The sequence below is a fragment of the Neomonachus schauinslandi genome, chromosome 8 (assembly GCF_002201575.2).
Source record: "Neomonachus schauinslandi chromosome 8, ASM220157v2, whole genome shotgun sequence".
NCBI lineage: Eukaryota > Metazoa > Chordata > Mammalia > Carnivora > Phocidae > Neomonachus > Neomonachus schauinslandi.
The window spans coordinates 30,123,134-30,140,510 of record NC_058410.1 but is presented as its reverse complement, the minus strand read 5'-3'; the positions used below and the strand labels follow the sequence as shown (position 1 = coordinate 30,140,510).

The window sequence follows — 17,377 nt, the reverse complement described above, 5'->3', positions numbered from 1 at the left end:
CAGAAAACTGAGGCTCTAAATTTTATGAATGATGTACAATGAAGATTTTTAAATCAAGGCCGTTCTTTTGGTCTAATGAGGTCACTAAACAATCATATTGAATAATCATTTTTCGAGAAAACTGAAGTAGATACTCCTTTTTACAGACAACATTCAATGGATACTTTGTCAAGTTAAGAGAATCAAACCATTGGGTGGGTGGCCATCTAGGCTTTCATCTGCCCAGCCTGGTAAATGCCAATTCAGCCTCTTATTCCAAGGACCACAGATAATCATCCAACGAGTCAGAAAAATGTATCCCCCTTTTTTTAATCTCCTTTTAAACTTGCTCCCTAAATTCTCCATTGCCTCCACTCACCCCCATCCCCCACCCCCACCAATTCTTCGCTGTCTCTTAAGATAGAATTTTAAAGTGAGAATCCATTCGGTTCCGTGATACTTCTGCTTTCCACCAAAGGCCCTCTGGCCTGTTCCCTTTATGAACCTCCCCAGTTTTGCAGGTGTGGAATGATCACAGTCACGAGATGTTGGTAGTTGACCAAGGAGAACTGCCCTTTTTTAAAGTTTAAAGAAACAGCAAACTAACTTGCCCAGAGTGGTGCAGTTGGCGCTCTCAAGGTCTCTGCCCAGCTTTCTATGATAGCCCAGCAGAATCTGTGAAAGCGGATGCACCCTCAGTAGATGATGGTAGCAAGATGTCCTACTGTATTTGTAGATACTTAGGAATAAAGGGAGGGAAACCCCTCTTCATTAACGATACCATATGAATTTGGTTTATAAAAAAGCATGCTGTCATAATCTCTTTGATTTCTGTCATTCCGCCAACGTTTCCCCAAGAGCCTGAGGACACGAAGGATAACACGGCCACCTCAGAGGGTTTCCCATCTTGTAGTTGTAAAGGTCTTCCATAACTTTCATATTGCCCGAAAGCCTGAATGAACATTTATTACAAAGCACTCCTACTTTATTTTCTTTTAAAATATCCTTCGCTATACAATGGTAGGGCCTTGATAAAAGGGTCCCTGTTGTGCAGCACCTAGCATTCATTTTATTTATTTTTATTTTTTAAATTTGTTTATTTGAGAGAGAGACAGAGTGACAGAGATAGCGAGAGAGAACATGAGCAGGGAGGAGAGGGAGAAGCAGAGCAGGGAGCCTGATGTGGGACTCGATCCCAGCACCCTGGGATCATGACCCGAGCCAAAGGCAGACACTTAACTGACTGAGCCACCCAGGCGCCCCTAGCGGGTCATTTTTTAAAGCCATAGTAGAATGACCATTACGTTGTCAGAAATGGCCAGGTACATGTACAAGTAGCAGGTTGGTAAGTAACTGTGTTTTCAGATCTCTGTGATTACACGTACCTCCATGTATGTTAGTCAAGGTTCTCCAGAGGAGCAGAAATAATAGTGTGTGTGTACATATGTATATACATGTACATACACACATATATATGTATTATTGCGTGTGTGTGTGTGTGCATGTGTGCGTGTGTATATACGGAGAGAGACAGAGAGAGAGAGTTTTTATTTTTAAAAAATTGGTTCATGTGACTATGGAGGTTGTCAAGTCCAAAGTCTTGGTTGGCTGCAGACTCAGTTAAGAACTAACATTGCAGCTCAAGTCTGAAGGCCGTCTGCTGATAGAAGTCCTTCTTGCTCAAGGGAGGTCAGTTTTTGCCCTGTTAAGGCCTTCCACTGTTCAGCTGTTGGGATGAAGTTCACCCACATTGTGGAAGACAATCTGCTTTACTCAAAGATTTAAATGTTAACCTCATACAAAAAATACTCTTATAGAAACATCTAAGATAATGTTTCACCAAATATCTAAGCATTGTGGCCTGGCCAAGTTGATATATAAAATTAACTATCACAAGCTCACCTTCTGTCAGTTTGGCACTCATATGCATCTTCTTAAGTTATAATTAATCTCCATATAAAGACAATAATAAGGTCAATACTTCTACCTAACATGATGCAACCATCTTGCATATAGTTGAAAATCTAATAACCTTTTCCGCAGAAGAGGATGCAAAGTTCTTGTAGGATGTTTATGCTTCTTGATATCCTATAACTTAAGTACTCTGATATAAAGTTCACAATTCTTCTTTTTTTAAAGATTTTTTTTTTTTATTTATTTGAGACAGAGAGAATGAGAGAGAGAGAGAGAGAGCACATGAGAGGGGGGAGGGTCAGAGGGAGAAGCAGGCTCCCTGCCGAGCAGAGAGCCCGATGCGGGACTCGATCCAGGGACTCCAGGATCATGACCTGAGCCGAAGGCAGTCGCTTAACCAACTGAGCCACCCAGGCGCCCTAAAGTTCACAATTCTTAAATACTGTGATATAAAGTCAATGCATCTTATGTTACATGACAAGGGGATAAGAGAGGGAAGGAAACAAAGAGATTTACATACACACACACAAACACAAACATATTCATAACAAATAAGGAAGAAATACTCATGACAATCACAGTCTTTGTTTCTATAATTGGTCATGTGGTCTCAACTGGTATTTATAACTATTTTATTCCACTACCTATTTGTCTTTAGCAAGCACCTTAACTGACTGGTTCTTTACCTAATAGGGTGATGCAAACGTTCCTTCCCAACAGGGTCTGGGCCATTAGTAGTCCTGTCTGGATTGGGTTGTTGTAGTTTTCCACTGAATTTAATCAAAGGGCCTGGTAACAGTAAGAGACTCCTGAGGGATCTCCCATATCCCAGACATACTCTTCCTTACCTCCATTATGGAGTAGCAATCCAATTTCTCCTTAGTCATCAGAACCAATCATCCCAGCCAGCATAGTACCTCCTTTCTTTGCCTGCTGATTTAGGGGCACAAAGATCCCAAAGCAGCTGAGTGGCAGTCTTAATTTCCAGTTCAATGAAATCATTGCTGTGTCTCCAAACGGAAGCTTTCCTCCCTTTGGAACCAAGATTTTAGGCCAGCAGAGCACAAAGGTGGGAAACAGGAAGCAAAAATGTTGCTAGTAGGGCGCCTGGGTGGCTCAGATGGTTAAGCGTCTGCCTTCGGCTCAGGTCATGATCCCAGGGTCCTGGGATCGAGTCCCGCATCGGGCTCTCTGCTCCTTGGGAGCCTGCTTCTCCCTCTGCCTCTCTCTGTGTCTCTCATGAATAAATAAATAAAATCTTTAAAAAAAAATAAAATAAAATAAAAAATAAAAAATGTTGCTAGTAGGTCACTAGGGCTAATAGTGAGTGGTGCCACTCCCATTTCCACTCCTTGACTTCTGGATCTGTGAATCCCAGCAATGGAAGAAGCAGCACATATATTGGATGCTGATTCAGAACATTTATAGGCTCCTGGAAAACCTTGCTCCAGCCCTGCAAAGTATTATCATCTAGCTGGCACTATAACTGAGTCTTCAAAAGGTCATTCCTCTATTCTGTCAAGCCAGTCACTTCAGGGTATTGGGGAATATGGTAAGACCGGTGGATTCCATGAACGTAGGGCCCATTTCCATACTTCATCAGAAGCAATGCTGCATAGAATACCATGATGATGGATAAGGCATTCTGTAAGTCCACGGATGATTATATTGGTAGAAGCATTGTGTGCAAGAAGGGCAAATCTGTATCCAGAGTAAGTGTATATTCTGGTAGGAACAAGAGGTTGTCCCTTCCATGATGGGAGGGTTGGATGTAACCGCCTCCTAGATAGTTGAATGATCACCCTGGGGAATGATGTGACATCAGAGGCTCAGGACTGGTCTCTGTTGCTGGCAGATTAGGCACTCAGCCCTGGCTGTAATTAGGTTGGCCTTGGTGAATGGAAGTCCATGTTGCTGAGCCCATGTATAACCTCCATTTTGGCCACCATGGCCACTCTGTTCACCAGCCCATTCAGGATGACAGGGGTGTCTGGGAAAGAGGCTAACCGATATCCACAGAATGGGTCATCCTATCCACTTGATTATTAAAATCTCCCTTTGCTGAGGTCGCCCTTTGGAAGTCATTCACATGGAACACAAGTATCTTCACATTTTTTTGCCTGTTCAGAGAAGTTTGTCTGTATTTCTCTTCCCCAGACTCTCCTTGTCACCCATTTTTATTGCCTGACTATCCAGCCAAATCATTAGCCACCTCCCATGATGGATATATAATCACAGTTTTCTTTCCAAGCAAAATGAGCAACCAGGGGATCTGCTCTTCAGTTCTGCCCACTGAGAGGACTTCCTTCCCTGCTGTCCTTCAGCAGTGTCCCAGAAAGGGACTAGGGTTCCAGCTGTCCACTTCCATGATTGTGTTTATAGGTGTCAGTATCTCAAGTGGTGTCATTCATAACCCGAGGGGGTCACATACAAGCTTTATCTCACACAGAGATATGGAAATGCACTAACCTACTGACTTGATACTAAGCACTTGGATTTTTATTTCCTGAGGGTTCTACATCATTTGCTGCTTGCTTAGTGCTTAGTAGATTTGAGTACATTTCACTATTTTTAAAACATTCCTGGCTAGGTTTGATATTTGGGTTTTGTTGTTTTTCATGTCCTCCCACTCTTCATTTAGCTAATAATTTACAATATTCTTTGTAACCCTGTGAAAATTGGGCACTGCATCAGTTTATCAAGCAAAAATTCAAAGAAATATTAGTGATGCCCTAACTATACTACTTGACCACTCACTTAAAGTTTTTGACAAATACTGAGTCAAAGCATGGAAGGTATTATTTTAGCACTGGACAATTTTTGTTGAAAATTCAGAGGGTCACCTAAAGCATATTTTATATTTTACACAGCAGAACCACAACTTGGCGATTTGAGGTTGCCGAACACTCTGGGTGCCAGGTTACAGCACCTTAGTCCCGATGCCTCAAAAAGCCCCAAGAAAAGGTGACTTCTTGATTTCTGTTACTTTGGGAGGCATCCAGTATGCCTCCATGATTGGTTATTCCTAGAATTTCAGGAGATAGAACAGGAACTTCATTTTCCACAGAGCTTATTCTGAAGTTTTGAAGCTTGTCCCCAACCCTGAAGACCACCAATAACCTCATGATGTCATCCCTGCTAGCAGTGACCCCCTCAGCTGAGCAGGGATGGTAGGAATCTGTGCACATGTCTATACCTTTCTAGTAATTAGAGACATGGAAAAAGCAGGATTATTTTGTGCACTTGTCTTTCCTCATTTCCCAACATATGCCTTGCACATTATCAATGTACAGTAAGTATTGGACATATTTAATGAATAAGTCTCTCTGCTGGGCCCACCATAATTTCTCCTACTTACTATTCCTCAGCTTTAAAACCCTAAGATGACCATTAAAAGCCACAATTCTTTGCTCAGGTCACACATTGCACTCGGAGATGTGTATTCTAGACGAGTTAATGGGAATACATTTATTTTTGTTTTTTATTATTGTATCCTGGATCAGAACTATGATTAGCTGTCATTGCCAAATTTTCTAAAAGCATACGGTTATACCGTCAGACACTTTTGATAGTACTATTTGTTTTTGAGCTGTGATTACAGAGTCCTTTTAACAAATAAGATTGGTTGTCCTGAAAGAACGATTTGATGGCTTGGCTAAGCGTTTCAGATATATTAACTACTTCTGTTGTGTGTGTGTGTGTATGTGTGTGTGTGATAACACCAAGCTTGTTTCATAATCACGACTGCACAAAAGATATAAATAAAATCTAAAAAAAAAATAAGCTTTGTATAAGACCACAGGAAAAATCACAGAGAAGAAATTAAACAGATGTGAGCAAAAGATAGAAACCATGAAGAATGCCTCACTTTCTAAATCAATATGGTCACTTAAAGAAGTTGCTGTAATGTTATTTGCTTATAAAGCTTTATGTTTAAAATTCCATGCTACTCTACCTTCATTTAGAGCAAATGACTATTCCAAAGAGATAGGCCTATTACTGTCAGTATCTACAATGGGTTCTATTTCACAATTCATAAAATATTGCTTAAAAATTGAAAGCCTTAGAACACAGGCATAGATCATCATGATAGACCTGTTTGGAATTCATTCTTCAAATCATGTTGTTTATATACCTTTTTATATACCAACATAAATCTAGTTTGGCAAGTCCTGCTTCATAAGCCTTGAATTTACCTTTTAGGAGCAAAAGCATGTTTTCTTCCTCTTTATCACATTGTAAATACTGTACCCTTACGTCCACAAGCTGCTTTCGGAAGCATCACTAATGGCCCACTGCCTTATGGCTTTGCCTTTTACAACAGGAACGAATAACCAAAGGGCAGAAATGAGCCCAACATACACAGTTTATGTCTAAGCCCCACTTGCCACCCTCCTCTGCCTCCTTCTTATTTCTTCCCACTTCCCGTGTACTTTTCTTAGGATTTTCATTTTCTTTAGGATTATCAGTTTCTGTAAAGTTAATGGGGACCTTGTAGGGTCCGTCAGGACTGCTATTTTGTTTTTCCATATCGTTTCTTAAAACAGTTACAGAGGATTAGAATTAATATTACATGCAATATGTTATGTGTATTTATGTGTGATATAGAATCTACATTGTATATGACATTAATATTATGAAAATATTAAAATTTTAATATTTTGAAAATGTTTGAAAACACATTCACATAAAGATATCAAAGAAGAACACACATACTAGACCTAGGTAGGGTGACTTCCAGGAATAAGAGTAAAACTATCTAACACAGGTAGCTTTGTTAGAACATGAGCTGCGGGATCTAACACCTTATCTGTCCCACAGAAGCCAATTATTTTTCTTCACGGAGACATCCTTTCTCATTTTGACTGCTTTCGGATAATTTTTCTCACCAAGAGATGGGATGAAGGTATGCAGCTGGATCATTGTAGACTCCCTGCCATTTCTAAAAATAACCCAACCACTACTCACCTTAGCTCTATTGTATTTATGTGCTCATGTGTGTGAAGGACCGTTCATAGCCCACACACTAAATTCTCTTTTTCTATTTGTTTTAGAGTTTGAAACTATGGTATAGATGGGAAAGTTAGGGCTTTTACTTGACCAGCACCGCTGTTCCCACTTCACGGTACTCATAGAATTGTGGACAGATTCCATCAGTGTGAAAAGGCCCTTAGGAACTGTGAACCTCCTTATGACATTCCTGCTCACCCATTTCTCGAGCTGTTTCTTGTTTATTTTTTCCACTGGAATCACCTCTACTTCCAAGGCGATCTCTGCCATTGTCAACCGGCATCAGTTATTAAAGTTATTCCGTAGACCATGTTCAAATATCCTCATGGAAGTTTTTTTAGGGACTAGCTCCTCTACACATTCCAACATCGGCACGCCTAGGGTTGCCAGGGACATGTGGTAAGTAGAGACGAACGTGTTCCTCTCGGTAGGGCGTCCAGTACATCTGTTACAATAGCTAACTTGGAATGACACTGAGTGGCAGACACTATGCTTTAGTGTTTTTTATGCAGTTTCTCATTTAATCCTCATAAGAAGCCTATGAAGAACTTACTCTCCCCCTCTGTGTTCTTAAGACCTGAGGCTTAAAGGGGTAAGGATTAGTTGTGTGATGCAACATAGCTAGAAGTGGTGAAACCAGAATGCAAATCTAGATTTTTCTGACACCGAAAGCTGTGCTTTTAACCAGTGAAATAATCTGCCTCCCCTTCTGTTCCAAATGACAGTCCTTCACATATCTGGAGGCAGCTGTAACTATTTTACCTTGGATTTACATTATTTTGTTCATAGCCTACCTGTGTCAGTCCAGTTTATCTACCTGAACTTTCAAGGGGAAAAGCCGTTGTTCCTTTTCCCCACAGAACCCAGCAGAGTGCGGGGCAGGAAGGGATACCCTATACCTCCCTCCTGTAAAACAAAGCCTGCACTTACCTTAATTTTCCCCTTTTCCCCAGCTGCCCCAGCCCCTTGGCAAGGCCACATCTCAGTTTGAATCTCATTCTTGACTTTCTGTACTTTCCCCAAACATTTGTGTCCACATTCAAGCGACTTTCATTGCACAACTTCCTTCTTACCTTTGTGAGGTTATAGCAGGAGAGCTGGACGAGTTTCCAGATCTGGTTTCAGTTCTGTATTTTAGTGTTTATGACTCAATAGTTAGCTCTGGGCAGAACACTTAACTTCTTCAAGTATCCTCTGGGTTAACACCCATTTTGCTAATCCCACAGGGCAATTGGAAAGATCAGATGAGGGGAGGTATGAGAGGACAATTTGAAAACGCAAGTGTTTTATGTAATATAATACCCACCAGAAGAGCACAGCTGAACTAGTCATAAAATTTTCCTCTAAGAGCCAAAATTTTAATCAATGGAAGAGCTGATCGCCACATATTTCTTTTTCTTTCTTTCTTTTTTTTTAAATTTAAATTTTAAGTAGTTAACATGCAGCGTAATTTTCAGGAGTAGAATTCAGCAATTCATCACTTAGATACAACACCCAGTGTCACAGGTTTCTGAGGAGGGAAAGATGGGCCCCCAGAGCTACACTGCTCATTGAAGTCTATGCCAAAGGCCCCAACCCACACTGAGCTTTTTTTTTTTTCTCCGAAACTCGTTTGCACTTTCTTTTTACTATCAATTTCCTTCTTCATCGAATAAGAGTTTCTGAGTAAGGAAGAATCTTAGAGTTGATTTACATCCATGACTTCTCCATTTTAGAGATGGGCTCGCTGGAGCCTCCCTGCCCTAAATTCCAATTCTGTTTTCATTTTGAGCATCCCAGGTATATATACTTCTCCATATCTCCCTGCTCCTCCTGCCTCCATGCATCCCACCCCTCCATTCCCAATACCTCCCTCTCTATCCCACACCTGCCCCTTTCCAAGGGCCATTTCAACCCTGGCCATTTCATGCCTGTTTGCATTATTAGTCACTGATCTGTTCTCTTTATAATGTACAATTATAAAATTAAAAAGTAATTTTTCTTCAAATTTTGAAAGCTATGTTTATATTTGACTCAATAAAATGCTTCTGTTATTAAGACAACAATCCCAAACCCTTTTTTTCTTTAGTTTCTCCTATGACAGACATATAACCTCTTGAAATATTGTCTCATGTATTATGTCTCATGTATTATGGGGCACTCTTCTTGAGCAAGAAGAAAGCTGTCAGAGGCATAATTATTTCAGCACGTTTAAAATAATAAAATACATCAGGACACTTTCACATCAGCTACAACCAAAATCCACTCAAATCTGCTGTCTGATTAGTCTGATGCAAACTAATACAACAAAATATCCATTAAAATGTGAGAAAGATAACTTTGGGGAAACTATGAAGTTCAATTTAATCTACTTTCCTTGCATTTTTTTAAGTGAGAAAGTTTTCTGGTACCATTTTAGCCATAATAAAATGCCCTTTAATACTACAAAAAATCAAAGATCTTAGACATGAAATGACTGATCTGGGTAAAATGGGCACAAGGAAATACTGTGTGCAAACATTTAAAAAGAGCTCTGGGGATCAGAAAATTCAGCCATTGTGAAACACTGTTAGGTCAGCCTTGGGTAAAACAGCAGCAATAACAAGTAATTTTGGTCATCACACAGAGGAAGAGACAAGTGTGAGTTCAACAAAGGCAGAAACAGATTTTGCTCCCAACTGTAAAGCTTCAGAAAGCTAAACTCGTCACTTCCACGGTCCGAGGGAGAGGGAGGGGGCTTCTCTGGCTGAGCTGAACTGAGTCTGCAGTCACATATGCATACACTTGACAGCAGGACCATCAGGAGGATCAGATTTGACAAACTTTTGCCGTCAAACGTACCTTAAAGGCTAGATGAGCATGACTCTATCTTTAAACAGAGGAGTTCTGAAATGATACTCTGCTACTCACTGGAATAAATAACTCGTCCTTAAACTTGGAACCCTCTAAACCATTGTAAAAGGTTAAAGTCATGTAAAAACAAAGTGTCTTGCTTTACAAATCCTTGCTGAAGAAGGTGATATTTTAGGGCGCCTGGGTGGCTCAGTTGGTTGAGCGACTGCCTTCAGCTCAGGTCATGATCCTGGAGTTTCGGGATCGAGTCCCGCATCGGGCTCCCTGCTCGGCGAGGAGCCTGCTTCTCCCTCTAACCCTCCCCCTTCTCATGTACTTTCTCGCTCTCTCAAATAAATAAATAAATAAATCTTAAAAAAAAAAAAAAAGAAGGTGATATTTTATCTAAATGACTAGGCCATGTCTAAGGTTCTTTCCAGCTTGAGGATTTTATGTCCAGCCATATGTCTATTTTCAGGAAACTTATCAGGCTTGTGTCTGGGGAACCAGATAACAGTCGACAGTGAATAATGAGCTTTGTGGTTCAGAGAGGAAAATAAAAAACACAAGCTATAGGTCCGGTAAAATAAGAGACAGTAACAGCAATAAATAACAAAATAACAAAATAAAATGTATTCTTTCAGCCCATGGTTCATAAGCCCTAAATAGAGCAGGACTATCTGTGCTCAGATTTGTATAAATGACATAATTCTTTCTACAAGTAAGAAGAGCTAACATAAGTTGACCCCAAGCTATATGCTGGACATAGTTCTGAGTACATTTACCTGCATTCTTTCCTTTAACCGTCACAAAACTCTGCAATCTATTATAAATATTCCATTTTTTGCAGGTGAAAGAATGGGAAGTACAGAAGGGTGAAACGGTTTGTCCAAGTCACACGGGTAAAAAGACTGAAGTTGGTGGCCAACTCAGGTGGCCCTTCTCAGGAGTTCACGGCACCAGCCACAGTGGAAGGTGAACAGCTGAGCCATTTCCTGTTGCTCCACACATGTTCACTGGCAAGCCTGGCCAAATGGCTTGCTGGTCAGCTCTAGGGTGCTTGGGTCCAGTTGACTGAAAGAAATGTGTGGTTCAGGAAACTGAGGATGATTATGGCTACCTGATCTATGACGGAGGAAATTAATACCAAGCCTGATTTTGAAAAGCTCGAGTTGGAGAAATAGGGGCAGTCAAAAGCTAGGTGAACTCTGGGATTCCTCACTCTGGGTAAGATGACCTTACTACTGAGATAGCTACCTTTCTGTAGTTGGAACCTGAGTAAATGAGGTTAGTCCACTTACAAGATTTTCACCTATCCATAGATTCTTACTAAATGGTTTATCTTAATGGCAAGAGGCAAAGTCTACACTGGCCAGCATGTACCAGATAGAAAGTTTCCATGTAAGCAGATCCTGTTCAGCTTGTGTCACATTTTTCTTTTTTGTGAGATAATGCCATACTTTGAGGGATGAAGCAACTATTTTCTAGATATAAATATGAGAGCATTTTGCTTTTTAAGAAAAAAAGTCTAGAAATTATGTTTCTTCACTTTTTAAAATCTATATAATGAAGTCCTCCCTCTCCTTATATTAATTCAATGATCTAATTTTACGTATTCTCTGAAATACTGAAATATCTCTGTAGTCCATATGTTTTTAAACTATGAATCATTTTGTTTCTACATTTGGTACATAAGCTATTACTGCTTCTGAATAAATATGAATATACCACTTTATAGTGATTTCTACAGCCCCAGAAATTTGGGCTGAATTTTAAAATGTGATGACTCATTAGAAAATATAAAGAAACAATGTGTAATCCTGAAAAACAGAAGAGAAAAATCACTTCTTCCCCCTGGAAAAAAATTGCGCAATAATGATTCTTGCACTTTAATTTTTGCTTGAAAGAAATATAGACCTTCTGAAAATCCCAAGGGTAGAATTACATTTTCTTGTGAAAAGGTGACTTTAAATCGAAGCCCAGAGGGAACATCAGAGGGTTCCATTTTCCTACCTGGCACATCAAGTGCCCAGTTAAAATCATGCCTTTGCAAAAGAAACCTTATTGTTTAACCACTTCATTATCTGACTTCCTCTAAGCAAAGAGCATTATCTGTGTAGCTAGTACGAGTACTGGGAAAAACACACATTTTGAAAGTGTGGAGAAACTCATCCTACCTGGAAATTCTAATTTAAGAGAATGTTACAGGCCACTGAAAGACCAGCAGTCGAAAAACAAAGGTGTGCAAAAACAAACAACTCAGGTTTCAAAGCCTAAAAACAAAGAAAATAGGAAAGAGTCTAAACTTGTGTAGCCTGTTTGCTCATTGTCAGGACAGATGCTGAGAATGCGCGGGAGTCCGGTCCAATGAAAACAAATGTGGGTGGTAGGATTATGGCCGATTAATTTTCTTCCTTTCTCTGTTTTCCATTTCTTTCCTATGATGAAATGTTACTTCTATATTATGTTAAAAAAAAAAAAAACAACTTCTTTTTAAAATTACTTTTGTTTCTCCAGCTACCATACCTGCGCATGGCAACTGAGCAAGCCAGTCCTGTCCTCTGATGGTCACGCAAAAAGACAGTGAGTATGAAATATCTAGACAGTCTCACCAGATTTCAGGGCACACAAACCCTCAGTAAGCTTTTATTTCAAAAAAAAAATTTAGCATCTCTTTCTATCAGTGTGGACTAATTACCCCTAATATTTAACTCTACTTAAACTGTGTATCAAGAGACTATACATTAGGTCAAATAAGTAAAATACTCTGATGATGGCTAGCTTTGAATGGAAATATGCCATTTGCTGAAATACATTTGCTGTAGGAAATGATGGAATAATTTTATCACAATTATTTCAGGAGTTAATAAAAGTTGCCCATAACAAAATTCATACTGTGACTAGAACATTGCCTTTGTAAAGGATCCATTTATAGGCTCACATGTTTGCATGTTGCAGAAGGATGGCTATGAAGTTGCTTTAGCTTGTGTTTACACTTAATAGAATTGAAGGCATTTAGGAAAAGTTTTAGTTGGACTGCTGATATGCTGAAGAACAAAGGACACGGGGCAGTGTAGAAACCACAGCAGAAATAATTGCATCCTTCAGATTCAAATTCTAAGAAAACTACTAATAGACTAGAAGGATGTTTAAATTCCTAAACCTGAGGGGTCTACATCTTAAAGAACACAGATTCTAGTTAAGACACATCATAGTCAAACTGACAAAAACCAAAGATTAAAAAGATTAAAGCAACCAGTGGAAGATGACATATTATATACAGATATTTTGTGCTTATGGATTAGAAGAATTAATATCATCAAAATGTCCATCCTACACCAAGCAATCTATAGACCCAATGCAGTCCCTGTCAAAATACCAATAGTATTTTTCACAGAACTAGAGCAAATAATCCTAAAATCTGTATGGAACCTATGGAAGCTAAACGTGAGATCTGAAACCATAAAACTCCTTAAAGAAAACGTAGGCAGAATCTCTTGGACATCAGCCTTAGCAACATTGTCTATCTATGTCTCCTGAGGCAAGGGAAACAAAAGCAAAAATAAATATTAGGACTACACCAAAATAAGAAGCTTTTGCACAGCATAGGAAACCATCAACAAAACAAAAAGGCAAACTACTAAGTGGGAGAAGATATTTGAAATGACATATCTGATAAAAGGTTAATATCCAAAATATATAGAGGACTTACACAACTCAACACCAAAAAACGAAATGATCTGATTTAAAAATGGGCAGAGAAATTGAATAGACATTTTTCTAAAGAAGACATAGAGATGGCCAACAGACAATCAGTAATCATCATGTGAAAATGCAAATCAAAGCCACAATCACCTTATACCTGTCAGAGTGAAATCAAAACACAAGAAATAATGAGTGTTGGCGAGGATGTGGAGAAAAAGGAACCCTCTTGCACTGTTGGTGGGATTGCAAACTGGGGCAGTTACCCTGGAAAACAGTATGAAGATTCCTCAAAAAATTAAAAATAGAAATACCATTTGATTCAGTAATTCCACTACTGGATATTTACCCAAAGAAAACAAAAACTCTAACTTGAAAAGATATATACACTCCTATGTTTACTGCAGCATTATTTATGATAACCAAAATATAGAAGCAACCTAAGTGTCCATCCATAGATGGATGGATAAAAAGGATGTGGTATACATATTCTTTTTTTATGACCGAATAATATCCCATTATATATCTATATATAGGTATAGACATAAACATTCCAAATAATAATTAAAAAAACCCCACAGATTTTCAGATAGGATTTAAAAGGAAACCTAACTATAAGAGGTCTATATGAGAAGCACTTTAACTGTAAGACACAGACAGATAAGTTGAAAGTAAATAGATAGAAAAGATATACCATGTGAAGAGTAGGCATGAGAAGGCTGGCTTGATTGTATTAATATCAGAAAAAAACAGACTTCAAACAAAGCCTTTTACCAGAGATAAAGTGGGACGTGATCCATTTGTCAGAAAACTATAACTTAGAAAAATGTATGTGCTTAGTATCAGAGCTTTGAAATATATGAATTGACTGAATTGGGGCACCTGGGTGGCTCAGTTGGTTAAGCATCTGCCTTCGGCTCAGGTCATGATCCCAGGGTCCTGGGATTGAGCCCCTCATCGGGCTCCCTGCTCGGCGGGAAGTCTGCTTCTCCCTCTCCCACTCCCCCTTGCTTGTGTTCCCTCTCTCGCTGTCTCTCTCTCTCTCTCCGTCAAATAAATAAATAAAATCTTTTAAAAAAAATTGACTGAATTAAAAGAAGCCAAAGATAATTCCACCACCATGGATAGAGATCTTAATACCCCTGTGTCAGGAATTGACTGAACAATGAATCCCTTTCCTTTCCCCCCAAGATCACTAGACATAGACCTTAGTCTAGGAATTGGTTACTGGGGAAGCTCTTTGCTAGATGAGTCACTGCAGAGGGGACCCGGTATCTTTGTAACCCCACTGATAACACAAAAATAGGTAAAAAAAATTTTTTTTAAATGAGTAGATTTGAAGTATTTCTATTGCTATTTCTCTACATGTTCTGCATTAGTTTTTCTTTTCCTTTTTAAAAAGATTTTATTTATTTATTTGAGAGAAGAGAGAGAGAGAGCGCAAGAGCACGAGGTGGGGGAGGGGCAGAGGGAGAGGGAGAAGCAGACTCCCCGCTGAGCAGGGAGCACAATGAGGGGCTCCATCCCAGGGCCCTGGGATCTTTTCTGTACAGATTTCCCTCCCATTCCAGTCTCTACATAATTTTAAGAACCATTTTTATTTTTTAATTGGGATGTTTTGCTCTATGTAGCTTCTTCCCAACATGTGTGCTGCGGGTCTTAATAGTGGTGCTAGCCAGGGGAGGGCTGGTTTCTTCAGCGGTTGTACCACTAATGGCCCGAAATGATGGCATAAATAGGCCAGTTCACTTTCGTGCTTTTCATCTCTGTTCAAAAGGCAGAAAACAAGAGAGAATAATTTTTTTTTTAAAGATTTATTTATTTATTTGAGAGAGCGAGAATGAGAGAGAGAGAGTACATGAGTGGGGGAGGGTCAGAGGGAGAAGCAGGCTCCTCGCTGAGCAGGGAGCCCGATGCGGGACTCGATCCCGGGACTCCGGGATCATGACCTGAGCCGAAGGCAGTCGCTTAACCAACTGAGCCACCCAGGCGCCCGAGAGAATAATTTTTTTGATAGAGAAAATTGATAGTAAGTTTAGACTATAAACCTGGTCTTTGAAAAAAAAAGGCACCAGAGGGTTCTGTACTTCCTTCCTCGGCCCCGCTCCAGCTTCTGCCAATGCGCATAGTCTCTGACTCTCTTTTACAAAGGAAAGATTAAAGCAGGGACTTAGCCCACGTTGGTTCTCACAAGACAGCTTCTTCTTCTAAGGAAGCATGTTATAGAACTGGGCCAGCAGGCTCTCCGACCTACTCCCAGCTCTGGTATTTTCTGGTCATGAGCTTTGGATCTGTCAGCCAACCTCTTTCAGGGTCTGATTTTATCTCTCATACAGGGACGGTGTGGATAGGCTGCCCCTCCTATTTTACAGGGTTGCCGAAAACACATAAATTACATTCTTGTGAATGCGCTTCATAAAGCTGTGAGACCTGATACAAATATGGGGTATCATCTCTACTCCTCTACTACTGTTCTTTATTGAATTAGATCTTATTTAATTAGAAAAGGTGAAAGCTCTAGTAACACTCTCTTAGGTATTTTAGCTCCTTTGGCTTAACCTTCTCTTTTTATTTCTAGTGGGTTTTTACCTCATGCAATTAGGCCTCGTGTCCCAACTGTAAAAAAGAAAAAAAAAGTTTTCCATTTCCATACCATACTCTTTGTCTGAGGGTGATTTTTAATTACACATCCTGAAGCATAGTCTCTCTGATCTCAGAAAGTGACATTCCTCTGATTCTAAGTTTATACCCTCGGATAGAAGTCATGCCTGCCCTCCACTAAGTATTCTCAAGTGTGACTCACCCTGGGTTTTTTAAATCCACTTCTTCCTCTGGAAGAGAAACTTGGGCCAGTGTATTTGCCCACCTTATCTGTTACCTCTGTCCTCCACTCCAGGAAATAGACTCATTCCTCTGTTATCCCCAATGCTTGAAGATATTTCACACTCCATAAAGCTATGCCTGATCATATATATCTTTAGATACTAAAAAATAAAACAAAGGGACTTGTATTATATATACATATATATATATATATACATATACAGATATATATGTATATATATACACATATATATACACATATATAATGTACATATATATACACACATATATATCAATTATATATATGAAGTATAGTCAAGTGTCGGACTAGGTATAAACAAAGAAACAAACAAGCAAAACACAATTTCCCCCCAAACCTTGCCTTTGTGTAGGGCTTTACTACAGAATGCTTCTTGTACATCACAGGGCCAGAGTGTATTTTTCCAATAATACCTGAATCATCATTAGTCCAGAAGGTTCTTGGGTCAGGCTTGGTCAGGATGCTGGCATGATTACATGGTTCTTTCGCCTTGAAAACATAAGGGGAAAAGAAGTGATGTGAAAATGGATTCACTGTTTCAGCTGTTTCCAACCTACAGTTCTATAGGCAAGAGTCCAAGCCTGAAGCTAGCACATATGGCCGTCCTAGGCAAATTGGGATCGTGGGTGACCCTTGACCTGACGCAGTTTCACCGCCAGGGCTCATGGCTAGATAAGCACATGGGGGCTGGAACTCAGCTTCCACTAACTCCCTTCTCCCATGCTTTTTGCAGTGTGCAAACTATACAGCTGTACGCAGAGGCCTTGTAGGATTAGCAATATATTAACGTAAGGACCCTTATCATATGAAACGTGTTTTGGACTTCTTCGTAATAGAGATGGTACTTATAGTATATATGCTTGGGAAAATACATAAGGGAGAGCTATTTTTAATTCAGTGGCACTCTAAAATAAATTCTTCTGAAACTAATACCACACTATATGTTAACTAAAGAGAACTTGAACAAAAACTTGAAACAAGTAAAATGAGTTCTTATTTTATAATCATAACAGAATCTGTATTTTTAAAATAGCAGCACATATGCATAGGCTATATATATATATATATATATATATATATATATATATATATATATAT

The 17,377-nt window shown here is 39.4% G+C and overlaps 1 protein-coding gene across 1 annotated transcript in view; it reads right to left on the bottom strand.

The window, feature by feature from the left end:
• Positions 1-17,377, bottom strand: part of SGK1 (serum/glucocorticoid regulated kinase 1) — a 109,368-nt gene that overhangs the window by 14,816 nt on the left and 77,175 nt on the right. Inside the window, exon 3 of the mRNA XM_044917491.1 lies at positions 16,693-16,768. Within this exon, the coding sequence (XP_044773426.1) occupies positions 16,693-16,768 (76 nt within the window). The remainder of the gene's footprint in view (positions 1-16,692; positions 16,769-17,377) is intronic.